This window comes from Neoarius graeffei, chromosome 25, assembly GCF_027579695.1.
Source record: "Neoarius graeffei isolate fNeoGra1 chromosome 25, fNeoGra1.pri, whole genome shotgun sequence".
NCBI lineage: Eukaryota > Metazoa > Chordata > Actinopteri > Siluriformes > Ariidae > Neoarius > Neoarius graeffei.
This window is the reverse complement of record NC_083593.1, coordinates 49767107-49794771: the sequence shown is the minus strand read 5'-3', so window position 1 is coordinate 49794771 and position 27665 is coordinate 49767107. Positions and strand designations below refer to the sequence as shown.

General features: G+C 42.1%; 2 protein-coding genes across 2 annotated transcripts; both read left to right on the top strand.

Moving 5' to 3' along the window:
* The first annotated feature begins 3872 nt into the window (after nt 1-3872).
* golph3b (golgi phosphoprotein 3b) lies at nt 3873-21608 on the top strand. Its single transcript, XM_060908153.1, has 4 exons — nt 3873-4255; nt 12099-12230; nt 17531-17645; nt 17819-21608. Exons 1-4 carry the CDS (start codon nt 4046-4048, stop codon nt 18241-18243), a joined length of 882 nt encoding a protein of 293 aa, XP_060764136.1. The 5' UTR covers nt 3873-4045; the 3' UTR covers nt 18244-21608.
* A 1492-nt stretch (nt 21609-23100) lies between these two features.
* On the top strand, nt 23101-25791 carry LOC132873860 (uncharacterized). The gene is made up of 2 exons (XM_060909670.1): nt 23101-23960; nt 24063-25791. The coding sequence occupies exons 1-2, from the start codon at nt 23864-23866 to the stop codon at nt 25415-25417; spliced, it is 1452 nt and encodes a 483-aa protein (XP_060765653.1). The 5' UTR covers nt 23101-23863; the 3' UTR covers nt 25418-25791.
* The last annotated feature ends 1874 nt before the right edge of the window (nt 25792-27665 follow it).

The window sequence follows — 27665 nt, the reverse complement described above, 5'->3', positions numbered from 1 at the left end:
TAGAAAGCACAGATGTTTAAAATGTGTAAAAAAAGATGTTTTAATAAAGCTCATATGTTTTAAATGTGTAAAAAAAGATGTTTTCAAAAAGCACAGATGTATAAAATGTGTAAAAAAAAGAGGTTTTAAAAAAGCACAGATGTTTCAAATGTGTAAAAAGATGTTTTGATAAAGCACAGATGTTTAAAATGTGTAAAACAAGATGTTTAAAAAGCACAGATGTTTAAAATGTGTAAAAAAGAGGTTTTAAAAAGCATAGATGTTTAAAATGTGCAAAAAAGAGGTTTTAAAAAAGCACAGATTTTAAAATGTGTAAAACAAGATGTTTTAAAAAAGCACAGATGTTTTAAATGTGTAAAAAAAGATGTTTTAAAAAAAGCACAGGTGTTTAAAATGTGTAAAACATGATGTTTTAAAAAAGCACAGATGTTTAAAATGTGTAAAAAATATGTTTTAAAAAAGCACAGATGTTTCAAATGTGTAAAAAGATGTTTTAATAAAGCACAGATGTTTAAAATGTGTAAAACAAGATGTTTAAAAAAAGCACAGATGTTTAAAATGTGTAAAACAAGATGTTTAAAAAGCACAGATGTTTAAAATGTGTAAAAAAAAGAGGTTTTAAAAAAGCACAGATGTTTAAAATTTGTAAAAAAGATGTTTTAAAAAAGCACAGATGTTTAAAATGTGTAAAACAAGATGTTTTAAAAAAGCACAGATGTTTAAAATGTGTAAAAAGATGTCTTAAAAAGCACAGATGTTTAAAATGTGTAAAAAAAAGATGTTTTAATAAAGCTCATATGTTTTAAATGTGTAAAAAAAGATGTTTTCAAAAAGCACAGATGTATAAAATGTGTAAAAAAAGAGGTTTTAAAAAAGCACAGATGTTTCAAATGTGTAAAAAGATGTTTTAATAAAGCACAGATGTTTAAAATGTGTAAAACAAGATGTTTTAAAAAAAGCACAGATGTTTAAAATGTGTAAAAAAGATGTTTTAATAAAGCTCATATGTTTTAAATGTGTAAAAAAAGTTTTCAAAAAGCACAGATGTATAAAATGTGTAAAAAAGAGGTTTTAAAAAAGCACAAATGTTTAAAATGTGTAAAAAAGAGGTTTTAAAAAGCACAGATGTTTAAAATGTGTAAAACAAGATGTTTAAAAAAAGCACAGATGTTTAAAATGTGTAAAAAAAGATGTTTTCAAAAAGCACAGATGTTTAAAATGTGTAAAAAAGAGGTTTTAAAAAAAGCACAGATGTTTAAAATGTGTAAAAAAGATGTCTTAAAAAAGCACAGATGTTTAAAATGTGTAAAAAAAGATGTTTTAATAAAGCTCATATGTTTAAAATGTGTAAAAAAAGATGTTTTAATAAAGCTCATATGTTTAAAATGTGTAAAACAAGATGTTTTAAAAAAGCACAGATGTTTAAAATGTGTAAAAAAAAGAGGTTTTAAAAAAGCACAGATGTTTAAAATGTGTAAAAAAGACGTTTTAAAAAGCACAGATGTTTAAAATGTGTAAAACAAGATGTTTTAAAAAAGCACAGATGTTTAAAATGTGTAAAAAAGATGTTTTAATAAAGATCATATGTTTTAAATGTGTAAAAAATGTTTTCAAAAAGCACAGATGTATAAAATGTGTAAAAAAAGAGGTTTTAAAAAAGCACAAATGTTTAAAATGTGTAAAAAAGAGGTTTTAAAAAGCACAGATGTTTAAAATGTGTAAAACAAGATGTTTTAAAAAAGCACAGATGTTTAAAATGTGTGAAACAAGATGTTTAAAAAAAGCACAGATGTTTAAAATGTGTAAAAAAGAGGTTTTAAAAAAGCACAGATGTTTAAAATGTGTAAAAAAGATGTTTTAAAAAAGCACAGATGTTTAAAATGTGTAAAACAAGATGTTTTTAAAAAGCACAGATGTTTAAAATGTGTAAAAAGATGTCTTAGAAAGCACAGATGTTTAAAATGTGTAAAAAAAGATGTTTTAATAAAGCTCATATGTTTTAAATGTGTAAAAAAAGATGTTTTCAAAAAGCACAGATGTATAAAATGTGTAAAAAAAAGAGGTTTTAAAAAAGCACAGATGTTTCAAATGTGTAAAAAGATGTTTTGATAAAGCACAGATGTTTAAAATGTGTAAAACAAGATGTTTAAAAAGCACAGATGTTTAAAATGTGTAAAAAAGAGGTTTTAAAAAGCATAGATGTTTAAAATGTGCAAAAAAGAGGTTTTAAAAAAGCACAGATTTTAAAATGTGTAAAACAAGATGTTTTAAAAAAGCACAGATGTTTTAAATGTGTAAAAAAAGATGTTTTAAAAAAAGCACAGGTGTTTAAAATGTGTAAAACATGATGTTTTAAAAAAGCACAGATGTTTAAAATGTGTAAAAAATATGTTTTAAAAAAGCACAGATGTTTCAAATGTGTAAAAAGATGTTTTAATAAAGCACAGATGTTTAAAATGTGTAAAACAAGATGTTTAAAAAAAGCACAGATGTTTAAAATGTGTAAAACAAGATGTTTAAAAAGCACAGATGTTTAAAATGTGTAAAAAAAAGAGGTTTTAAAAAAGCACAGATGTTTAAAATTTGTAAAAAAGATGTTTTAAAAAAGCACAGATGTTTAAAATGTGTAAAAAGATGTTTTAATAAAGCACAGATGTTTAAAATGTGTAAAACAAGATGTTTAAAAAGCACAGATGTATAAAATGTGCAAAAAAGAGGTTTTAAAAAAGCACAGATGTTTAAAATGTGTAAAACAAGATGTTTAAAAAGCACAGATGTTTAAAATGTGTAAAAAAAGAGGTTTTAAAAGAGCACAGATGTTTAAAATGTGTAAAACAAGATGTTTAAAAAGCACAGATGTTTAAAATGTGTAAAACATGATGTTTTAAAAAAGCACAGATGTTTAAAATGTGTAAAAAAGATGTTTTAATAAAGTACAGATGTTTAAAATGTGTAAAAAAAGATGTTTTAATAAAGTACAGATGTTTAAAATGTGTAAAAAAAAAGATGTTTTAATAAAGCACAGATGTTTAAAATGTGTAAAAAAGAGGTTTAAAAAAAGCATAGATGTTTAAAATGGGGGCGGCACGGTGGTGTAGTGGTTAGCGCTGTCGCCTCACAGCAAGAAGGTCCGGGTTCGAGCCCCGTGGCCGACGAAGGCCTTTCTGTGTGGAGTTTGCATGTTCTCCCCGTGTCCGCGTGGGTTTCCTCCGGGTGCTCCGGTTTCCCCCACAGTCCAAAGACGTGCAGGTTAGGTTAACTGGTGACTCTAAATTGAGCGTAGGTGTGAATGTGAGTGTGAATGGTTGTCTGTGTCTATGTGTCAGCCCTGTGATGACCTGGCGACTTGTCCAGGGTGTACCCCGCCTTTCGCCCGTAGTCAGCTGGGATAGGCTCCAGCTTGCCTGCGACCCTGTAGAACAGGATAAAGCGGCTAGAGATAATGAGATGAGATGAGATGAGATATGGCATGTGCCAAGTAGGGATATTCTGTATGTGTGTTTCAAGACTGACTTTTGAGGGCCCCATGTCTGTATTTCGCCTAGGGCCCCAAAATGGCTAGAACCGCCCCTGCCAGGGTGTACCCCGCCTTTCGTCAGCTGGGATAGGCTCCAGCTCGCCTGCGACCCTGTAGAAGGATAAAGCGGCTAGAGATAATGAGATGAGATGAGATGAATAACAAAAGTTGCGGTGGGGGGCGCTGTTGTTTATTTGCTCTCTGACTCTCCCACACTGAAAAGCCCTGCGCTAGTACGCTAGAAAAATCTGAAAGGCAGTACAGCTTGAAATGGGTGTGGTTTAATAAAATAAATTATCTGCCCACTTCCGGGATTTCTGGCGTCACCACGGAGATCTCTGTCGTCATCACGGCCGCCATATTGAATCAGGAAATCCAGGCTGGATGTCAGTAAACATCCACGTCAACAAACAGTTAGTGTTTCAGAGCCGAGGAGAAATTTATCCTTTTTTTTTCCGCTTCCCTCTCAGACTGATGTGTTATTAAAGAGGGTTTTTGGGGCGGGCTGGTGAGCAGAGGACCAGAATAATGACTTCGCTGACGCAGAGGGCCTCGGGCCTGGTACAGCGGCGGACCGAGGCTTCGCGTAACGCCGCCGCCGACAGAGAGAAGAGCTCCAACGGGGACGAGTACGATGAGCGCCGCGGGGAGGAGGACGAGGATGAGTGGGGAGACTCGAAGGAAACACGGCTCACACTGATGGAGGAAGTGCTGCTTTTAGGATTGAAGGACAGAGAGGTGTGGGACACGCACACTGTAATTAATAAACAATTAATAAATGGACTAAAATAACGTTGTCATTGAAAGCATAAGTGGAGCTCTTCTGAGAAGTCCTAAGTTAAACAGCAACATAATAATCTGAAACACACACCCTTGTGATATTATTTTATATTATAATAATGATATCCAGTATATATTATAATATTTAATCCAACTTTAGAAGCCATAGGGGTTGTTTTACAATCAGGGTACGCAAGCTAAAAATCACATTTAACACTTATTATCTAAAATATCAAAAGGCTCGACTAAATAAACTTGGTTGTTTATTGTAGCCCTGTGATAGCTCTATTTACCATGAAAAAAAAATTGGTAACGTTATTTTTGGTGAATGTATGGCAATATATGTCATATTTAGCAAAATTACTCGTGTCATTTAGAAAAAAGTGCTTTTTTGACCACAGGTAGCTCCAAAAGGGATGCACTTAAATCATTCTATACCATAAAACAAATATTTGGTTCCATATCATTGGAAACATAGTTAAGCTTTAATGTTGAATGCCAGTAAGTTTTCAGACTATTTTTTGATCAAATTAGTATGTAATTGTGTCAAAAAAAAAAGTCCTCTCCGAGACAGCTAACTTTTCAATATAAAATAACATATCTAAAATGATTATTTTCATCCTAAAATGTGGTCAAGATATTGGGACATAAATATTAGAGACAACTAACACAAAGCTTACAGCCTTATATTTAAAAGCACTATGGAAGTAGTGGATTCTACGGCAGAGCAATAGGGCCAGGGTTTTATATTTTATTTGGAAACTTCTGAGAAAAAAAAAAAACTCAGAAATTTCGAGAAAAAAGTAAAAAATTTTGAGAAACAATCTCAATTTTTGAGGAAAAAAGTCAGAAATCTGTAGAAGGCGGGCTTCCATACGGCAGTGACACTCACTCGCGGCCGGTAGACATGAATGGCTGAGACCAGAGCCATAGAATTCAGAGTTGTGACAACCGGGGTACAGGAAGTCGGTTGGTGATGTGATTCACGTAGATTCAAATACTTCTAGGCAGCGTCTTTCTGTTTGCTAGAGACTAACACAGAACCACTACATAACAAGCAAAGATTAAGTAGAAACGAATTACATTTACCTTTACCGCACTTTCTGTGTTCTACGGCCACTTCCTGGAACTAGACACATAGATCGCCATTGACATAGTTCCACTAGTTCCAGGAAGTGACCGTAGAACACAAAGTGCGGTAAAGGTAAATGTAATTCGTTTCTACTTAATCTTTGCTTGTTATGTAGTGGTTCTGTGTTAGTCTCTAGCAAACAGAAAGCCGCTGCCTAGAAGTATTTGAATCTACGTGAATCACATCACCAACCGACTTCCTGTACCCCAGTTGTCACAACTCTGAATTCCATGGCTCTGGTCTCAGCCATTCATGTCTACCGGCCGCGAGTGAGTGTCACTGCCGTATGGAAGCCCGCCTTCTACAGATTTCTGACTTTTTTTTTTCTCGAAATTTTCGAGAAAAAAAAAGTCGAAATTTTCGAGAAAAAAAAAAGTCAGAAATCTGTAGAAGGCGGGCTTCCATACGGCAGTGACACTCACTCGCGGCCGGTAGACATGAATGGCTGAGACCAGAGCCATAGAATTCAGAGTTGTGACAACCGGGGTACAGGAAGTCGGTTGGTGATGTGATTCACGTAGATTCAAATACTTCTAGGCAGCGTCTTTCTGTTTGCTAGAGACTAACACAGAACCACTACATAACAAGCAAAGATTAAGTAGAAACGAATTACATTTACCTTTACCGCACTTTCTGTGTTCTACGGCCACTTCCTGGAACTAGACACATAGATCGCCATTGACATAGTTCCACTAGTTCCAGGAAGTGACCGTAGAACACAAAGTGCGGTAAAGGTAAATGTAATTCGTTTCTACTTAATCTTTGCTTGTTATGTAGTGGTTCTGTGTTAGTCTCTAGCAAACAGAAAGCCGCTGCCTAGAAGTATTTGAATCTACGTGAATCACATCACCAACCGACTTCCTGTACCCCAGTTGTCACAACTCTGAATTCCATGGCTCTGGTCTCAGCCATTCATGTCTACCGGCCGCGAGTGAGTGTCACTGCCGTATGGAAGCCCGCCTTCTACAGATTTCTGACTTTTTTTTTTCTCGAAAATTTCGACTTTTTTTTTCTCGAAAATTTCGACTTTTTTTTTCTCGAAAATTTCGACTTTTTTTTTCTCGAAAATTTCGACTTTCTCAATTTTTGACTTTTAATCTTGAAAATTCTGAGTTTTTTTCTCAGAAATTAAAAAAAAATATATATATATGTTTCTTAGTGGAACTATTGCTCTTCCGTAGGATTCTGAATTGTCAAAAAAAAAAAATGTCCTCTCCGAGAATCACTTCATTTGTTTCTCCCATTTTATAGCAGATTACACAAAACTACCATACACGTCAAAAAATTACCTGAAATCTGTTCAACTTGTCCTTCACTTAAAAACCGGTACAAGAACCAGTTTGAATCAATTTGAATTTTGGACCCCTGTGACACAAACTTTGCACCCTGATTGTAAAACAACCCATAGATAAACAGGGTTCCTTCTGGGTTCTGAAAATATTCTCCACTCTTTTTTCCTTGAAAAATAACGTCCAATAAGTATTCATTTTTTTTTCTTTCTTAGTCTGTATTTGTCTTTATAATACATAGGGCCAAATTACTCAATTCTGATTGGTCAATCAAGAAGGGCTTTTTTTTTTTTCCCCCTTAACACGGATTGTATTTCTGAAATGCTATTGGCTAGTTCGTTGCTTGGTTACGGCCACAAAAATGAGCAAATTTTGTCAACAAAATGGCTGACTCAGCAATGCCGAGTTTCACTATATTTGACGAAGAAATGATAAACCAGTTGAAAGCTGCAAGCGGAAATGAAAATACCAAAAAAAAAGTACAAATTTTTGGCTTTCCGTGTTTAAGAAATGGGCCGCAGAAAGACAAATAAACGACACTAGTGGCGTATGAATGCTGTGAGTTAGACAAGGTGCTATCGCAGTTTTATGCAGATGTGAGGAAAGAAAATGGGGAAACTACGAACCAGACTCTCTCGCAGGCTTTTATAAAGAAGTTCCGATAAAATCTTTGAAACCACTTTCAAAATCCTCGTGTCGTGTCATGATGAAGGACGCTTTAGAAACTGATTCAAACGTGCAAGATAGTCTCGCGCCCTGATTGGTTCAGAAAACGTAAATGACAAATGTTGTGAACTTGAATGGCTTCCGAAGTATGAATTTGGCCTTATATGTTAACAAGTAATCGTATGGTTCCTCGTAAAATTAAGGATCAATTTCACTCGTGATTTCGAAGTTTTGCGACTCGGGCAATCTCTAGCCGCTTTATCCTGTTCTACAGGGTCGCAGGCAAGCTGGAGCCTATCCCAGCTGACTACGGGCGAAAGGCGGGGTACACCCTGGACAAGTCGCCAGGTCATCACAGGGCTGACACATAGACACAGACAACCATTCACACTCACATTCACACCTACGGTCAATTTAGAGTCACCAGTTAACCTAACCTGCATCTCTTTGGACTGTGGGGGAAACCGGAGCACCCGGAGGAAACCCACGCGGACACGGGGAGAACATGCAAACTCCGCACAGAAAGGCCCTCGCTGGCCGCTGGACTCGAACCCGGACCTTCTTGCTGTGAGGCGACAGCGCTAACCACTACACCACCGTGCCGCCCTCAAAACTTCTAAATCACTCGTGAAATCAATCCTTAATTTTACTCGGCCCATACGATTACCTATACTTAGTTACCGACTTATCAAAGTAGACTTAATACTCAGCAAACTGGCACAATTAAAATATTTGTACGGATACAGCTAGGCCTCTCGATTACATATTAAAATTTGGACTCCTCATCAGAAAGACTTGATTTTGGGTGCACTGTGCACCATCAAGCTCTTTAGTTTGAGCTTATTTTGGCAGGGAATTATTCAAAAGAGGCATTAGGACTCACTTTAGCCTTTACTTCAACACAAAGCCTGATTTACAGAGTGGAGAAGAATCTTGGAACAAACAGCAGTGAAGGAATGTGAATTTCCTGTCGATTTATGAACCGAACACAGAACGACGCTGCATTTATCATCATACGTTAGCAGCTAAAACTCCAGGGGCTCAGTCAGGTTTTCCTGGAGCTTGTATTTTTTTTTTAAAGGAGATTGGCATCGATAGGTTGGCGAGGTTATATTGTCATATGCAGAGTAAGGACATGTCCACTTGCACAATGAAATTCTTAGTTTGCCGTCCACCATGAATGCCAATTACAAATAAATAGGCGGAAGAAGTAATACAAGGTATAGGCAATATAGTGCAAAGGAAACAAAAACACCCAATATAGTACAAAATAAAGGTAAATGAGGTAAAATAAGGCAATGGTCAGACGTAGCAGCAGAAGGGCAGTAATGTGCGAATGTGCCAACAATGTAACCAGATGTAAACAGCAGCATGATTTTATTTTATTTTATTTTTATTTATTAGCTTTGCCATAGCAAGATCTATATATGTACATACATTATGGCTGGGAAACCACTACAGCTTGCACCAGTTACAGTGGCCCCATTGTACCGAATCTGCATGTGTTTGGACTGTGGGGGAAACCCACGCAGACACGGGGAGAACATGCAAACTCCACCCTGTCGGCCGCGAGGTTTGAACCCGGAACCTTCTTGCTGTGAGGCGACAGTGATAACCACTACACCACCGTGCCACCCAGTAATGTGTAAACAGTCAAGGACAGTTTACAGGGAGGCAATCCATAGTTATAGACTCTTGTCAGCTGTTCAGAAAGAGTTCTTTCCCACCGCCATCATAAGATATTATCATCACCAACACGCATTCAAAGATTATACCATCTTTATTAGTGATTTGTGGACTGCGCTCTTTAAATGTATAGAGTTCACTTCAGCTTCTGTCTCATTATTTTTGAGTTATTTACAACAACACGCATAATGTCTCAGGAAACTGATACGTGCCAATTGACTTAAATGTCATGAGTAAAATTGATCACTTTCAGGCTTTCGTCTAAACCGGGGAACAGGGGCGCTGCGCCCTCTTACTCTCGGAGTGCGCCCTCTTACCGAAATGCCGATTGAACCCCAAGTCACACTTAGGCCATGCACTTGTATGCTACTGCACAACATGCAAGCTTTCTCAAAACGATCTTTTCTCCGTGAAAACATCCCAGCAACACCACGTGACTGTGTCTGATCATCAAATACGTTATAATTACTCCAAAAATATTCCAATCATAGTAGATACACCGTCAGACGGTGCAAAAACAATCCAAATTGGCGTTTTCCAGATTGAGGCGCCATGTTGTTTACTTGTCGCGGCTGCTCTCATGAGATTTGACATGGGTTACATGCAAGGTCAGCTGACTTGTAGAGTGAGATTTCTCGAGACTGAATGACCTTTCACCCACCGGCGCGGGAGCTTTTGACAGAAGTAGTTCGCGAGTTGGTTTTTGTTGACACTTGGGCATTTAAAGATGTCATCCCGCGGCACGAAGCGGAAGAAAGCCAAAGACTGTCCGGGGCAGAAGAAGATTACTTCTTTCTTTTTCAATGTTGACAAACAATTTGGAACAATTTCCCTGTCAGATAGCCTCAGAATGTCCCATTGTAGCCTCAATTTTTCAAAGGCTTCGCACGGTGGGGGGGGGGGGGGACGGACAACTGGCACACCATCCCCCCCCCCCCCCCCCCCCCCCCGTCGCTTCGTTCCCTCGCCATGGTGAGCGCCCTCATACTAGATTTTTCTAGACAAAACCCTGACTTTAATAAACATCTCATTCCTCACTCACATGTCTCGCTTTTAGGACCACAAAGACAAATTTGAAGCTACATTATTATAGAACAACATTCAAAACCCCAGATCACATCCAAGTCAGTTGTCTTCTAGCCTGGCTAATGTGACTTCAAAGCTCTGCGAGCATTTGGTCTGGCCAAGCTATTAAGCCAAACCATTTCCCAGAGCCCGTGGTTGACCCGCCTCCCTGAAATGCCTCAGTTTGCTACTGGTCGAAGCCAGAAAAGGCTGTGACGAAGCTTAAACCAGTCACATCACTCTTTCCTCTGACGTATGTGACGCGACGGAAACTGCTTGAGTAACAGGAAGAAGATAAATACCTCCAGGGCTGCTCTTTGCTCCATTTTCAATGAGAACTTCCCGTTGAATGCTTTCAATACAGCATCTACCGCTGTGTCAAAGGCTTGCCGCTGCTCCATGTTCGTAATGTTTCTAGTGAATGAAGCGCTTCCGGCATAGATTCTGTAAACAATCTATGGCTTCCGGTCGCAGTTCTACTACGTCACTGCCTTGAACACGCCTCTACCCAGGGCCGTTGGAGATGCTCAAAGTTGATTGGTTCCCGATTTTTCAGGAGCTTGGAAATGCTGTAGATAGCCTGCCTGGCCAGACTAAGCTCGGAACAGGCCCTCGTGTTGCGTCACGCTTAGGATGGGCGGGCCCAGGCTAGTTGTCTTCTATTGATGGGCGGGCCCAGGCTAGTTGTCTTCTATTAATCTCTTCGTTTTGGCGAAAATAACCCTGAGTGATGGGGCCTAATGACGCCACTGCGTTTGCCACAGGGACTCGGTACGCCATGCTGCCCGAAACTTGGCTCCCTTCAGTTGCTTGTTGGCTGACAGCACTTTAAATTTGGCGAATATTTATTTTTTTTAAACCAACCCTTGTATTACTGACACTGTCCAATGTGCTTGGGGGCGGTCGGGACTCTGAGTGTGCCCTCCCGCTGTGGCTGTTTCAGCCCTTAAATCATCTTCAGAGATAATTACATCACGACACCAGGCTGATCAAGACGCACCGCGATTGGCCAAAAGTTTGGTGGTCATTACGTGCAGTCGATTTTTATTGGCCACAAGCACGTGCTTATTGTTTACACTCTGGCTTTCCAAAGTCTCTTCACTGGGGTTGGATTTCGGCAAACGGGGAGATTTCTAGAAAAGATGATTTATGATAATGACAAATACATTTGTCACTGTGATGACTGCTAGTACATTTCTGTGCGTCAGTGATGATCGTGACGAGCGCCAGCAGGAACCCCGGATAGATGAGGGTTCGGTTCTTTAGATCTAAAGTATAAATCTGTATTTACACTGATCCAGATATTATTGCAATACATAATAGTAAGAAAATTTAATTTCTGGAAGTAATTAAGGAGCAGGAAGTGAGGCATGAATATAATTGCTGTAATTGTAATACTTGTCACAGTATCGCATTTCTTTGTTAATCCACTCCACCTAACAGCCTGTTTGCCCAGCAACCTGTTTTTTTTTCTTCCTCCTTCTCCTTTCGCCTCTGTTTTCCCAGCTGTCAGATATATCTTCAGAAACCCAGTCCCCTTAAAATCCTGAACACTTTGTGTGTGTGTGCGCACTAGATTTATTAGTGACACTGCATTGAGGTAGATCTTGCAGCAGTATCGGAGAGAAACAGCTGACACAGCGGCATCTTTTTGTAATTCAGCTCGGATTTCCCTCAATTTTGCGAGGTGGCACAATGAAAAATCTAATTTCTTTAACTTTAAATGCATAGAATTTCGCGAATGTTCACCAAACTAGATTCATTAACAAGTCCAGTGGAAGCGTATATATCTCACAAGCTTGAAATATAGTCTCGAAGTCAAAACTCTGAAAGAAATCGAAAGAGAAATTTGGGGAAAACCAGCAAAAAGAGAGATTTCAGTTAAAAAAAAAAAAAGTGAAGAATAATTAATAGGTACAACTGTTTTTAATGTCTGGTTAATTTTGTGTGTGTGTCGTTGCAGGGTTACACGTCATTCTGGAATGACTGCATATCTTCAGGTCTGAGAGGCTGCATGCTGATCGAGCTCAGCCTCCGAGGACGACTGCAACTTGAACCTTGCGGCATAAGGAGGAAAAGCCTGCTGGCCAGAAAGGTACGCGTGTGTGTGTGTACATGCAGTAGTGTGTGATCAGCACTTGTTAGGACAATTCCTCTCGGGTATCAGTCCTAATCACTCACCATTTCTGGTCTTGCCCTCCATTCACAAACCGGTGCATGACCACGCCCCTGCTTTCACAGTATGTTACCTGAGAAACTGAATAGGTTTTCTGTTGTGGCAAACACACCGGTTGTGCGTGCCAACACACAGACTGATGTCACTCGTGCAGCATCAGAGCTGTCTGATGTTGTTCACCTTGGGTGTTTGGCCAGTTTTTCTTGCTCCTCAGTCTCTTATTTGTACATTGTCTTCCTGAGTAGTGTGGGAGGGGGGAGGGGAATGCCACGCACACACCCATGCTGAAACACCTTCAGGATAAGTTGTGTATCAGTTGTAGAGGCTGTGATCCTGGCAGCTGTGGCAACATTCTGAAAGGTAGCTTGAGAACTCGATAGTCTGAAGATCATCTTGCCTCAGAGGACGCGGTTTCTCACTAAATTCCTCACTCGCTGTCCAGCAGGAAAACATTAAAGTCACCAGTCTGGCACCCAGAGTCAGTATGTGCATGGGGTTATTCCCGATTCCTGTTAACTTGTAATTGTGGGATATCACCAAGCTGTAGTTTGGGGGAGGATAGAGCTGAGCTGTAGTGGGGGCGAATCAACGAGTCATAGTGGGGGGGGGGGGGGGAATCAACGAGTCATACTGGGGGGGGGATACTGCTGAGCTGTAGCTGGGGGGGAGAAATCAACGAGTCATAGTGGGGGGATCAACGAGTCATAGTGGGGGGGATACTGCTGAGCTGTAGCTGGGGGGGAGAAATCAACGAGTCATAGTGGGGGGGATACTGCTGAGCTGTAGCTGGGGGGGAGAAATTAACGAGTCATAGTGGGGGGGATACTGCTGAGCTGTAGCTGGGGGGGAGAAATCAATGAGTCATAGTGGGGGAATGCTGCTGAGCTGTAGCTGGGGGGGAGAAATCAACGAGTCATAGTGGGGGATACTGCTGAGCTGTAGCTGGGGGGGAGAAATCAACGAGTCATAGTGGGGGAATGCTGCTGAGCTGTAGTTGGGGGGGGGAGAAATCAACGAGTCATAGTGGGGGGGATACTGCTGAGCTGTAGCTGGGGGGGAGAAATCAACGAGTCATAGTGGGGGAATGCTGCTGAGCTGTAGTTGGGGGGGAGAAATCAACGAGTCATAGTGGGGGGGATACTGCTGAGCTGTAGCTGGGGGGGAGAAATCAACAAGTCATAGTGGGGGATACTGCTGAGCTGTAGCTGGGGGGGGGAGAAATCAACGAGTCATAGTGGGGGGGATACTGCTGAGCTGTAGCTGGGGGGGAGAAATCAACGAGTCATAGTGGGGGGAATGCTGCTGAGCTGTAGCTGGGGGGGAGAAATCAACGAGTCATAGTGGGGGAATGCTGCTGAGCTGTAGTTGGGGGGGAGAAATCAACGAGTCATAGTGGGGGGGATACTGCTGAGCTGTAGCTGGGGGGGAGAAATCAACAAGTCATAGTGGGGGATACTGCTGAGCTGTAGCTGGGGGGGGGAGAAATCAACGAGTCATAGTGGGGGGGATACTGCTGAGCTGTAGCTGGGGGGGAGAAATCAACGAGTCATAGTGGGGGGGATACTGCTGAGCTGTAGCTGGGGGGGAGAAATCAACGAGTCATAGTGGGGGAATGCTGCTGAGCTGTAGTTGGGGGGGAGAAATCAACGAGTCATAGTGGGGGGATACTGCTGAGCTGTAGCTGGGGGGGAGAAATCAACAAGTCATAGTGGGGGATACTGCTGAGCTGTAGCTGGGGGGGGAGAAATCAACGAGTCATAGTGGGGGAATGCTGCTGAGCTGTAGCTGGGGGGGGAGAAATCAACGAGTCATAGTGGGGGATACTGCTGAGCTGTAGCTGGGGGGGGAGAAATCAACGAGTCAGTGGGGGAATGCTGCTGAGCTGTAGCTGGGGGGGTGAAATCAACGAGTCATAGTGGGGGATACTGCTGAGCTGTAGCTGGGGGGGGAGAAATCAACGAGTCGTAGTGGGGGGGATACTGCTGAGCTGTAGCTGGGGGGGAGAAATCAACGAGTCATAGTGGGGGGGATACTGCTGAGCTGTAGCTGGGGGGGAGAAATCAACAAGTCATAGTGGGGGGGATACTGCTGAGCTGTAGCTGGGGGGGAGAAATCAACAAGTCATAGTGGGGGATACTGCTGAGCTGTAGCTGGGGGGGGAGAAATCAACGAGTCATAGTGGGGGGATACTGCTGAGCTGTAGCTGGGGGGGAGAAATCAACGAGTCATAGTGGGGGATACTGCTGAGCTGTAGCTGGGGGGGGAGAAATCAACGAGTCATAGTGGGGGAATGCTGCTGAGCTGTAGCTGGGGGGGAGAAATCAACAAGTCATAGTGGGGGGATACTGCTGAGCTGTAGCTGGGGGGGGAGAAATCAACGAGTCATAGTGGGGGAATGCTGCTGAGCTGTAGCTGGGGGGGGGAGAAATCAACGAGTCATAGTTGGGGGATACTGCTGAGCTGTAGCTGGGGGGAGAAATCAACGAGTCATAGTGGGGGAATGCTGCTGAGCTGTAGCTGGGGGGAGAAATCAACGAGTCATAGTGGGGGGGATACTGCTGAGCTGTAGTTGGGGGGGGAGAAATCGAGTCATAGTGGGGGGATACTGCTGAGCTCTAGCTGGGGGGGAGAAATCAACGAGTCCTAGTGGGGGCGATACTGCTGAGCTGTATCTGGGGGGGAGAAATCAACGAGTCATAGTGGGGGGGATACTGCTGAGCTGTAGTTGGGGGGGGAGAAATCGAGTCATAGTGGGGGGATACTGCTGAGCTCTAGCTGGGGGGGAGAAATCAACGAGTCCTAGTGGGGGGGATACTGCTGAGCTGTATCTGGGGGGGAGAAATCAACGAGTCATAGTGAGGGGATACTGCTGAGCTGTAGCTGGGGGGAGAAATCAACGAGTCATACTGGGGGGATACTGCTGAGCTGTAGTTGGGGGGGAGAAATCGAGTCGTAGTGGGGGGATACTGCTGAGCTGTAGTTGGGGGGGCGAAATCAAAGAGTCATAATGGGGAGAAATCAACGAGTCGTAGTGGGGGGATACTGCTGAGCTGTAGTTGGAGGGGAGAAATCAACGAGTCATAGTGGGGAGAAACCAACGAGTCATAATGGGGGGATACTGCTGAGCTGTAGTTGGGGGGAGAAATTAACGAGTCGTAGTGGGGGGAGAAATTAACGAGTCATAGTGGGGGGATACTGCTGAGCTGTAGTTATTTTGGGGTGCAGGATACCATAGAACTGTGGTTTGGGGTGGTATCGATACTGCCGAGCTGTAGTTTGGGGGTGGTATCAACAAGTCATAGTGGGGGGGCAGGATACCGCTGAGCAACTGTAGTCTGGGGGGGGTTCTGCCAAGCTGTAGTTTGGGGGTGGTACCGACAAGTAATAGTTTTGTGGGGGGGTGTTAATACTGCCGAGCTGTAGTTTGGGGGGAGGGTGGTATTGATGAATCGTAGTGGGGGAAGTCGCCAGGCTGTAGTTTAGGGGAGGGTGCTGACGAAGTGTGTGTGTCTCTGTGGGGTGGGGGTGATTGCCGGGGGCCGATGTTTGGGGGAGGGGAGTATTGCCAGGCTGAATTGGGGGGGTAATTGCCGAGCCATACATTGAGAGGGGATATTGCTGGGCTGGGTTTGGGGGGGTATCGCCAATCTGTAGTTGGGAGGAGGGGGGATGGTTTATCTATTGTTAACAGCATAACCTCTGGTATGTTGTTAACTGGTACTTATAAGACGTTGTTGTTTCTGTAGCTCTGGAACGTTAAACACTCTTTCTCTGGAAGCTCACTGTGTCCTCCTCCACCTGTCAGTGGATTACAAACTTCCTGACTGACAGGAAGCAGCAGGTGAGGATGGGGAGCATCATATCCAGCACTCGGACTGTCAGCACTGGCGCCCCCCAAGGGTGTGCGCTCTCCCCACTGCTCTTCTCCCTTTATACCAACAACTGCACCTCAAGAGACCCGTCTGTTAAACTCCTGAAATTTGCATACGATACAACGGTCATCGGCCTCATCCGGGACGGTGACGAGTCTGCATACAGACGGGAGGTTGAACGGCTGGTCTGGTGGTGCGGTCAGAACAATCTGGAGCTGAACACGCACAAAACTGTGGAGATGACAGTGGACTTTAGGAGGAGCCCCTCCACTCTGCTGCCCATCACCAACAACACTGACTGCCGTTGAAAGCTTCAGGTTTCTGGGTTCCACAATCTCTCAGGACTTGAAGTGGGAGACAAACACAGTCACTGTCATCAAAAAGGCTCAGCAGAGGTTGTACTTTCTGCGCCAGCTCAGGAAGCTCAACCTGCCTAAGGAGCTGCTGATACAATTCTACTCTGCCATCATTCAGTCTGTTCATTGCTTTTCCATCACTGTTTGATTTGGATCGGTCACCAAACAGGAGAAGAACAGACTGCAACAGACAATAAGGTCTGCAGAGAAAATTACTGGTGTCAACCTGCCCTCCATCCAAGACCTGTACCTGTCCAGAGTCAGGAAACGGGCAGGTAACATCTCTGCGGATCCATCACACCCTGGTCACAATCTGTTTAATCTTCTCCCCTCAGGGAGGCGATATAGATCTCTGTATGCTAAAACAACCAGACATAAGAACAGTTTCTTCCCTCAGGCTGTCTCTGTGATGAACAGCTAAAATCCAGATTCTATATCAGTAATATCACTTGCAAAATATCTGCACACTCGTACTGTCATTCTGTGCTCACTGTTACTTCTATTTATACTTATTTATATTTACTATTCATCCTTGCACTATGCACCAAAAGGGAAATCCTTTCTGTGATGAACAGCTAAAATCCAGATTCATATATCAGTAATATCACTTGTAAAATATCTGCACACTCATACCGTCATTCTGTGCACACTGTATACTTTATTTAACTATTCCATACTTGACTTACCTGGATTACTTTGCACTATGCACCTATTTTTGTTGTTGTTGTTTGCTTGTTTGTTTTTGTGTCTATGCTTTTTTATCTGTTTTGTACTATGAGAGCTAAGTGAACCGGAGTCAAATTCCTCATGTGTGTCCACATACCTGGCAATTAAAGTGTTTCTGGTTTTTCTGGTTTTTTAGTCTGGAGATGAAGATCAAACCTGCACATCCTGCCAAAACAATGGAATCCTCTTGAGGGTGAAAAACATGAAAGTGTTGCTTCAGTTTCCAAGTGCATTCATTTTAATTTGTTCTCCCGTGTGCATTTAGGTGCTGTGCAAATCCGATACTCCCACAGGAGACGTGTTGCTAGATGAGGCGCTGAAACACGTGAAAGAAACGCAGCCTCCTGAGACGGTGCAGAACTGGATCGAGTTGCTCAGTGGTGAGAAGAAGCACATACCTCTTCCATATCACTTTACAGCCAGAATCTACAGAATGGATATTATACCACAGCACTGATGAAATCTCTAATCTGATTGGTCATAAGGTGTTGAACTCGTTTCACTCTTCCAATTTGTGTGTTCTTTCCTTGTATACTTTATTTGCTTTTGACAGGAGAGACGTGGAATCCCATGAAACTTCACTACCAACTTCGCAATGTTCGTGAACGTCTGGCAAAGAACCTGGTGGAGAAAGGTGTGCTGAGCACAGAGAAGCAGAACTTCCTGCTATTCGACATGACCACACACCCTCTGAGCAACAGCACGGTGAAGCAGCGCCTTGTCAAGAAGCTCCAGGAAGCCATGCTCGACAAGTGGGTGAGGGAGCCTCAGCGCATGGACAAGCGTCTGCTCGCTCTCATCCTCCTCGCACACTCCTCCGACGTACTGGAGAACGCTTTCGCACCGCTGCAGGACGAGCAGTATGAGCTCGCGACGAAGCGCGTACGCACGCTGCTCGAGCTCGAACCCGAGACCGAGGCAACCAAATCCGGTGCCAACGAGCTGCTCTGGGCTGTCGTGGCCGCTTTCACCAAATGAACCTGTCTGATAACGGAAGAGATGGAGAGAGTGGACTTGATGATCAACAAACCTGCTGGAGAGAAGGAGATATTATTATGGCTGCTTGCACTAAATGAAAGGGAATAAAAGAAGACTTGGAACTCAGTCTATGGATTTATAGCTTGGGTTATACTGGGCTGGATTGGAGGTGGTGGGATTATTATAATGGTAGAATTCCTGATAATGAAGGAAATTGTTGTTAATGATTATAATAATAACGTTTCTCATTGAACTTGGTCTAGTTCAGAAAATAATTGTTTCTCAGAGATTTTCGAGAAGAACTTGATCTGCTTATACACAGGTATCCGACAATGCACTTTCAGCAAGAACGGTTCTGCTATCTGGTTCTAAAATCACTGCCCTCATTTCTACCTTAAAATATAGGAGTGGTTTGGTGGAAAAAAAAAATGTACAATGTACAAAAGTGCACAACGATCTGTTGGTACAAGCGAATAGAGTTTACGCTTGGGTTGTGGGTTGACCTGTCGAACAAGTGAAAGAACCTTTTCTTTCTCGGAGAACCTTTTTCAGAGATGTTAGATGTTGAACGTGTCATGGCCGATCAGAGACATGAAATTGGGTTGTTTTTTGTAATTTATTGCTTGAACGTGCAATCTCTCCTACCCCTCCTTTTCGACCAACAAGGAACAGCTTAAGTTCTGATTCGTGCACCAAATTTTGAACCGTTCAGTCGTGGGCTTCCCAAAAGCTTCTTAACTAGGAGAGAGAGTGTTCGTTGTACTGCTCGCTCTACCATTTAACAATTATCTTTGTGCTACGATGCTTTTGGGAAACTCAGCACCAAGCATTTCGACCATAAATAAATTGGTTCAGAAACTGAAAAGTTGGTTTCCAGCCAGAACCAAACGATAACTGGTTTTTCCAGCATGAACCATCAGTGGGCGTGTCTTTAGTTTGGACAGGAAGTACAGTGCAGCAATGGGAAACGATGCATCTTCAGAATGGAAAATATCTGCAGTAATTGAAAAATCTCGTAGGTAATCCATGCGCTCTGCCGTCTTGCTACTGATGTTGACTTCTGGTTCTGCTCAAAACTGGTGAAAACGTGGGCTGGTTCGCAATCTGGGACCAAGGTTCAAGGAATCTCGACGGAGCTGATTCAAGAACCCATTCCCTTTTGGTTGAAAAGGGTATATTTGGATGTCGATATTGGCCGTTCTTCATGATATGATCGTGCTCTGGCTGAGATCCGATCCACAGGTCAGATCCGTCCAGAGAGACCTCCAGCTTTTGTCCCGTTTAGCACGAGATCCTGATTCTCACAAAATCACTAAACGTACCGGTAATTATTTTGTTAAATTTTTTTTTTGGGGAGTGTTGTGTTATTTTTATCCGGGATTCATTGTCGGGTCGATTACTGCGAACATGTCGGTGTCAGCTTGGTATTAAATTGTTATTCTAACTAACAGGCAGGGTTTTTTTTCCCTTTTCCTCTGCTCCATTCAGTTAATTTTCTTTTTTTTTTTTTCTTCTTTCTAGCTGATACATGCTTCAGGGTTTCCCCAGGAAGGGAAAATGTGCTGTATGTGTTTCCAGTACTCGTGAGCGATTTAATTTTAATGCACATCATATGTATTTCTAAACTTGACAATATTTGCACACTTGTTAAAACAGCCCAGCTGTCCCCCCTTTTTCTTTTCTTTTCTGTCCCGGAAGCAATAGTGGAACTCTTGGCGATTTTCTCACAGCTCTTCAAAAGGCAGAACACAAGGCCGGTGAACAAACTCGTTTCTGTGTTTTGAGTAGTTGGCTTCCCTTAACTTCGAAGTACTACTGAATGGTATCTGGTATCACAGGAGCGCACACTTAAAGATCAAGAGTGTGTGGTGTTTAATGGCAGTGGATTAGCAGAGTAAAGAACTGCATCTCCATCAGCAAACCCCTGAACAAAAACGTTTAATATGAAATAAGCCTAATTAGTTCATCCTATAAACACTCCTGAAAAGCTTTTCGACTGTTTTCAGCTATTTTGAAAAATAAACTGTGTCAGATGGCGAAAATACCGTCTCGGTAAGTTCCAGTCAAGTTGTCAATGTGGCCCCTTATATAACCATCATCTAAGGAACTGAACTTCACCTGCAGTGGAAAAAATACATATGAAATGGTCCTCCTCAATACGTCCATGAGGATTCACAGGAAAAACAGGACTCATGCAGTTTAAATAGCTCGGGTTATACGTCCTGCAGCGGAAAATATCCACGATTATTCTTTCCACATTCACTGGATATGAGCAATCGTGCACTCTGATTGGCTACTCTACTACTAGGATATTAGCTCATATACCATGAGTAGAGAAAAACAAAATGGCGGAGTGTGTTGCTGAACCAACTGAGGACGAAATAAAAACTCTATTTGAAAACAAAACCCGAAAAATTATTTAAAAAAAAAAAGCAACAAAATATGAACGTGTGTATATATATATATTTTTTTCCCAAGAATTATCGCATTTTTCACAAATTGCTCCTGTCATTTCACCGGTTTGTTTACAAAGTTATCAAATTTTCTAAAAATAAAATGCTCCGTTACTCAAAATCCAGTGAATGTGGATAGAATAAAACAGTTATTCCACTCAATCATGTTCGACATGGATTACAGATAACTCGGTGCTACGCGCCTCGTCGGCTATCGGCTCGCGTACGACTCGATTTTGTGGAATAACCGTTAAATGTGGAGTTTCTAAATACAATCTCGGACGCACTCAAGCCATTTTACCTCCTGACCTTATGAGAAGGTTTTGCTTTCTTAAAGTGCACCTTTTTTCCATTTCACCCATTACTTTTTAAATACTATAATATGGTTTCAATTTTTTCAGATTTGTCTGTATTTCAGCGAGTCCTTCTGTTTTGTCGGGGTTTATTTTTTATTTTTTTAAATAGGGATGTATTGATGCAATGCTGAACATGGCTATTGGACCAAAACTTTCCTGAATCACTGGATTATTATCCAATTTAACAAATTTTCTGATCCTGTCCGTTGGTGTGGGTGTGTGTGTGTGTGTGTTCCCCCCCCCCGAAAGCTTGACTGGTCATTATTTCTACCCGAAGCTCATCTTTTGCTCCAAGAGAATCGCAGCAAACAGGATGTCCTCACAGCAACACCTTTTCTCTGAAATGAGAGAGAGCAGGATCAGTTCATCCCTCGTTCTTTCCAAGTCATCCCCTTTTACTGTGAATGAGAAGAGGATTTGGGTTTGCTTGTTGGATCTGCTGTAAGTTAACTACTGTGTAGAAGTAGTGCTGGTGTGAGAGGAAGCTGTGGATTTGTACAATGATTTATATCTTGTAATAAAGGATGAGCCTTTAAGTGCCTGAACTGGATAGAAACACAGTTCTCCTCCTGATTTTCTTTTCTATCATAGTGAATGTGATGTGCAGATCACTCACAGTATTCCGTTAATCTGGGCTTACAGCATATGAGACTACGAAAATCTTAGGTTTGAAAAATTGAGAACCGTTTATTTAACATAAATGGGTAAAATGTTCTTTAATAAATAAAAAGTTATTTGTACTGGCAATAACAGGAATTAAACACTTTGAGACGTGACGTGATAAGAAAATAAACAAGGACGTGGTGATGTGATGTGGAGTTAGTGTTACTGTTCTCACCCCAAAGAAGAGACAGTCCAGACAAATCCAGGGTCAACAACTCAGTCCAGCTATCCGTATACAAAGAAAGGGCTCTAGGTTATAGTTTTGTAATTTTATTACCAATCTTCTTCAATTTCATGCTCCCAGACAGATTTCTGCCATTCCCCCATTTTAAAAATGTCAGTTGTCTCTATAAACCAAAAGCAGAACTGTTTGGGCCGTGCCCAGAAAATATCGCACTTGTAACAGACGAAATACTCCAGTGATAAATAAATCATAACACCGATTCTGCGTGCAAAATCTCAGCTTCTCGCTGACCTTTCAAGTGTTGTATGAACTGCCATTTTGTCTTGATAAACCAAAGCACGTGGTCCGTTCTGTAATTGCGGGTACATTTCAAGTGATGAAAGAAGGAAAAAAACATTTTTTTTAAGTCATCGTCAACTCTGTTCCCATCGAACTGGGCAATCCGTGAACAGAATCGAGGGTAACAGAGTTGACATTTCCCACCGTTTTGTGTCTTAACCCCACATGCTAACCTCAAACTAGCTACCACACAGCATGAATAAAAACAATTTTATGGCTTTTAATCATGTTTAAAAAAAAAAAATGAGCGAGAAATTCACTCCAGGATCACAATAACAGAGTTGACAAATAATTAATCTCCTGTTAGTGTATCCTCAACGTTTTGTTCGAATTAATGAGACAAGAAACATAACACATCTCACTGCCTTTCGGAAGTTTCCTGCCAGAGGAAGTGGCGTTTCTCGGTGCAGGTGTCATGCGTATTATTAAGTCTTTGTGGATTTTGTAATTTTATAACAGAGTTGACAAGAATGTTGGGACGGATTAAAAAATATATATATTTTTATGACTGAAATTTCACAAAATAAAGAAAATAGACTTTCTGTGCAACTGATTTTATAACAGTTAATAGAATACGCCCCCCGAAAACAGATTGTTAGACTGAATCACTTCATGTTTATTCGAGTTGAATGGATGAATCAGGAGTCAAACACAGCCGATAATGTGGGGGGAGGGGTGGGAGTCTCATCTTATCTCATTATCTCTAGCCGCTTTATCCTGTTCTACAGGGTCGCAGGCAAGCTGGAGCCTATCCCAGCTGACTACGGGCGAAAGGCGGGGTACACCCTGGACAAGTCGCCAGGTCATCACAGGGCTGACACATAGACACAGACAACCATTCACACTCACATTCACACCTACGGTCAATTTAGAGTCACCAGTTAACCTAACCTGCATGTCTTTGGACTGTGGGGGAAACCGGAGCACCCGGAGGAAACCCACGGGGAGAACATGCAAACTCCACACAGAAAGGCCCTCGTCGGCCACGGGGCTCGAACCCGGACCTTCTTGCTGTGAGGCGACAGCGCTAACCACTACACCACCGTGGGGGTGGGAGTCATTTAGTTAATGTTTTATGGATAAATTGGGTCTAAAATGTACATCAAGCATTGCTATTAGTGAAAGTTTGTCATAATTTGCATTATTCTTCAAAACTAATTCAATAACCATTTCTTTTGTGGAAAATAACAAAAGGTTTATCTCAGAGACGCGAAATGTACCCTGAATTCTTGAATGACCCATATAATCCATGCAAATATTATACTTTATTTTGCATCTTGGATGAATTTCACAAAAAAACAATTCCAATATTTACTGCACAGTATGAACATGTGTCCCATTTTGCTCTGTTCATGCACACAAGATCAATAAATCAGTAGTTTCACACCTGAAGAAGGGAACTTGGAATGATGAGTCATGTGATGTATGCAGTTAATTTGTCAGCTGACTTGAATTACAGCCTTAAAAGGCAGGCTTACGAGGCCTTAAGAGTTTTTGATTTGGGAGTGAGGTTGGCTTATGGTAGGCCTCAAGCTTTCTGGTAGTCACCAGTTTTCTCATTATGTGGGTTTGCAACAGGTAACTGGCTATGAATATTTTGTAATGTTGGCTTTCTTTCCTATAACATGGGTTTGTTTGGTCTTTTTAATTCTCTCTTGTTCTGTAGGCTCTGGTTATTGTTCATTGCTTTACTTCACTTAAAAGATGCAAGTGCACTTGGAGGTAAGTTATTATAAAGCTTGGCTCAGTGTCCACTACCTTGTAATGACTCTCAGAATTTTCTTTTTAAACATGTCTAAAGAGACTTGTCTGTCTTCCTAAAAGTGTGGCGTGAGAGGCTTGCACAGGGATGGTACAGTGGTTCTGCCTGGACCCCTGTGGATCAGTTTCAGAAAGCGGTGTTCTCTTCTGATGGAGTCCAAGTTGCCACAGCCATGAGAGATGAAGGCGAACTAGATTCTGGAGTTTTGCAAACTAGCATAGCTTCTCAGGCAGGAGTATCTTCATCTGAAGCCCTGGAGCCTGAAGCCTCTTTTGGTCAATACAGGCCTGTATTCAAATTTGTTCAAGGTTTTCAAAGTCCAAACATTGTTCAGCATGTGCAAACATCTACTCAAGATGTTCCAGCTCCTGAGACTGTGTCCCATGGCCAAGCTTCTAGAGATTCAAGCTATTCAGTGAGTATGACCTCTAACATGGTCCCTTCACCCTTGCACCAGCAAAGACCAACTATCTATGGGCTTTCTCAAGGGCTTGCCCACCAGTATGGACGTGGTCAATCAAGCTCTGCTCCTGCCTATGTTGTGACCCAGCAGGCTTCCGAGAGTGCAATGTCTGATGGCTCTTCCAGTACTTCAAGTTCCTACAGTGGTTCTCAAAGCCAAGGTTCAACTGGCCATTGGTTGTCCCAGTGGCTTGCTAGCCGCTATGGTAGTTTCCCAACCCAGCAAGGCACAACTCGGCTGAATTCTGCCTCAGCTTTATCCATGATCCAGCAAGCAACTGAACATGCCCCAACAGGTAATGGGTCCTCCAGCTTATTGGGCTCCTACGTACCCAATGCCAGGAGCTCAACTGGCTATGGTCAGTTTCAAGGACTTTCCAGCCCCTATGGTTTCCCAACGCAGCAAGGCACAAGTCAACTGAACTCTGCTCCTGCATTAACACTAAACCAGCAGGCAACTGAAGGTGTCCTAAGGCGTTCTGGCTTCCACACTGGTTCTCAAAGCTTCCCTGCTGACTGGCTGTCCCAAAGACCTTTAAGCCATTTTGTTGGTTCCCAGGCCCAACAAGGTGTAAACCAGCTTGGCTTGGTGCCCAGGTTAACTCAGACTCAGCAGATTTCTGAGAGCGTGGCATCCAATGGTGGTTCTCAAAGCCAAGGCTCAACTTGCTATAGGTTGTCCCAGTGGATTATCAGCTGCTATGGTAACTTTGAGACATGGCAGAGTATAAACAAACATGGTTCTGTGCCTGGATTAACTCTGGAGCAGCAAACCTTGGTGAGTGCTGCATCTAATGGCTTAACTTCTAGCACTTCAGGCTTCTACAGTGGTTCCCAAAGCCAAGACTTGATGGGCTATGGGCTGTTTCCAGGACTTTCTAGCCCTCGTGGTTTCCAAACACAGCGAGGCACACAACAGCTGAGCTTTGCTCCTGCTTTAACTATGAACCAGTAGGTTTCTGAAAAAATCTAGTGTTCCCTAACTCCAATGCTTCTCAAAGGCTTGTTGGCAGCTCTGTGTATAGAAATTGGTGGGCTTCAATCAGCTGGTTTGTGCTGTGGTTGGGTCAGCATTGCTTGTGACCTGCCAGGTTGCAGTTCAAAGAACCCCTGTCCTGTTCCACTTGATGGTAAAGTGGAGTGTCTCAAGCATTATGAAATGCTTGCTTTGCTAAAGTTTATCTATTAAAGCATGCTTAATGTATTCCTTTTTGTGTCTCTTGTCTTCCTGTTTTTAATGTGGTGGGTTTTAAAAATGCCTTGGTTTTGGTAAGTTTTACATGGTTGACTTTTTTAAAAAGGGGACTGGCAATAGTCTATGGAATCAATTTTGTGCCAAAATGTTCATACAATACTTTTGAAATATCAAACAAAAACGACAAATCAAAATACAAAAAAAGTCAATTTTTTTTTTTTAGACTGGCAAACAAATTATTCATGTAATCGTGCAAAATAAGTCTCTTACTCTTCAGAAGCCTTTTTTGTTCCATGTCTTTCTCAGTTTTGCTTGACGTAACTTATTTTGGTTGCAATTCCAGCTTTCTCATTTGCACTCCCTGACCTTTTTTTGCTTGCAGTTTTGGCACAAACTTTGTGTGGGTGGGCTGTCCAGGAATGCATTCCCATTGGCTAACTTGTGTTTTGACTGACAGCTACGCTCAACCATTCCCCAGAGGCTGTTGCGGCCATTTCCTACTCGGATTCTGGCGGACTGTTTGACAAGTGACCGATCCATTGACGGTGAACAAGGATCGAGTGGACTTCAGTGGCGACTATGATATTGAATTAATTCAACAAAGTGTAAATTCAATATCCTAGTTGCCACTGAAGTCCACTCGAGCCTTATTTACGGTCAATGGATCGGTCACTCGTCAAACAGTCCGCCAGAATCCGAGTAGGGAATGGCTGAGTGTAGTGGTCAGTAAAACACAAGTTAGCCAGTGGGAATGCATTCCTGGACAACCCACCCACCCGTGAAGTTTGTGCCAAAACTGCAAGCAAAAAGTCAGGGAGCGCAAACAAGAGAGCTGGAATCGCAACCAAAATAAATTACGTGGAGCAAAAATAAAAGGTTTCTGAAGAGTAATGGACTGATTTTGCACGATTACATGAATAATTTGTTTGCCAGTCAAAAAAAAAATTGACTTATTTCAAAAGTATTGTATGAACATTTTGGCACAAAATTGATTCCATAATAGTCCAGACTTTGTCTTAATATCCAGTCTGCAGGGGTGTTGCTAGATGAAGCTCTACTAGGCCACAATCCCCAAAGGTTTATGGTAGTTGGGTTTTTCCACCCTGGCAAGACTGCATGGCTCTTGTAGCTTGTATAAATGCTAGTATGCTGTGGGGGGATTCTGTAGACGAGAACTTTTTTTTTTTTTTTTCTCTCCAATGCATTGAACTTGCTGAAGGTTGACAGCCATAAATCAAATGCATACAGCATCTACAGCTGGCAAGAGTGATGCTAGAGCATAGCTAAATGATGCTGTTAACGTACAGCAAGTTCAGCTTACCTCCCTCCACCTTATCCTGCTTGCCTCTGTTTTGAAGGGGAAAATTTCCTAACCTCTATCTGCAGAGGTAATTCAGTAATGTTTAATGGTATGGATATGCAGCTTCACTTAAATATACTTTTGCTGTGAACTCGTGTCCTCGCCATACCTGCTGCCTCTAATTTTGCACATTTGGCTGCATGAGTTCCCTATATTCACATGAATGTGCACCTTATGTTTAGGGACGAAGTTGCCCATGTTGCACCACCTTGACGTGGGAGGGATCCACTCTTCCTGATATGGTTGAGCTAAATTAATCAAGCTATTTTCAGGGTATACTATCTTAAGCTCAAGGGCCATCCATCTACATGCTACAGACCCTGGACAGTCTGGTTAAAATGCTTGCATATTTACATCAGGCTTTTCTATCAAGGAAAGACATCAAGAATTTGTTCTTGAATGTATGCCACTATAGGAAGCCGGGTAACAAATCTTTTCATGCTTGTCTGGAATCTGGCAATATAAAATCACGATAGTGGGATAGTCTACTGTATGTCTTGGCAATAATTTGTAAAAATATCATGTACTGACGTAACTATGTACACTGCAAGAAAATTAAACTGAATTTGAGGAGAAAGTGACTTGATACTAGTGAAGTTATTTTGCTGCATGGGCAGATATTTTTACTTGATAAGACCTTAAGTTGGT

Excerpts from the sequence above, each read along its gene's own strand:
- golph3b (XM_060908153.1), top strand. The coding sequence starts at position 4,046 with ATGACTTCGCTGACGCAGAGGGCCTCGGGCCTGGTACAGCGGCGGACC. Across the intron at positions 4,256-12,098 it reads TAGGATTGAAGGACAGAGAG|GGTTACACGTCATTCTGGAA; the intron begins GTGTGGGACACG and ends GTGTCGTTGCAG. Across the intron at positions 17,646-17,818 it reads CTGGATCGAGTTGCTCAGTG|GAGAGACGTGGAATCCCATG; the intron begins GTGAGAAGAAGC and ends TGCTTTTGACAG.
- LOC132873860 (XM_060909670.1), top strand. The coding sequence starts at position 23,864 with ATGGGTTTGTTTGGTCTTTTTAATTCTCTCTTGTTCTGTAGGCTCTGG. Across the intron at positions 23,961-24,062 it reads AGATGCAAGTGCACTTGGAG|TGTGGCGTGAGAGGCTTGCA; the intron begins GTAAGTTATTAT and ends TCTTCCTAAAAG.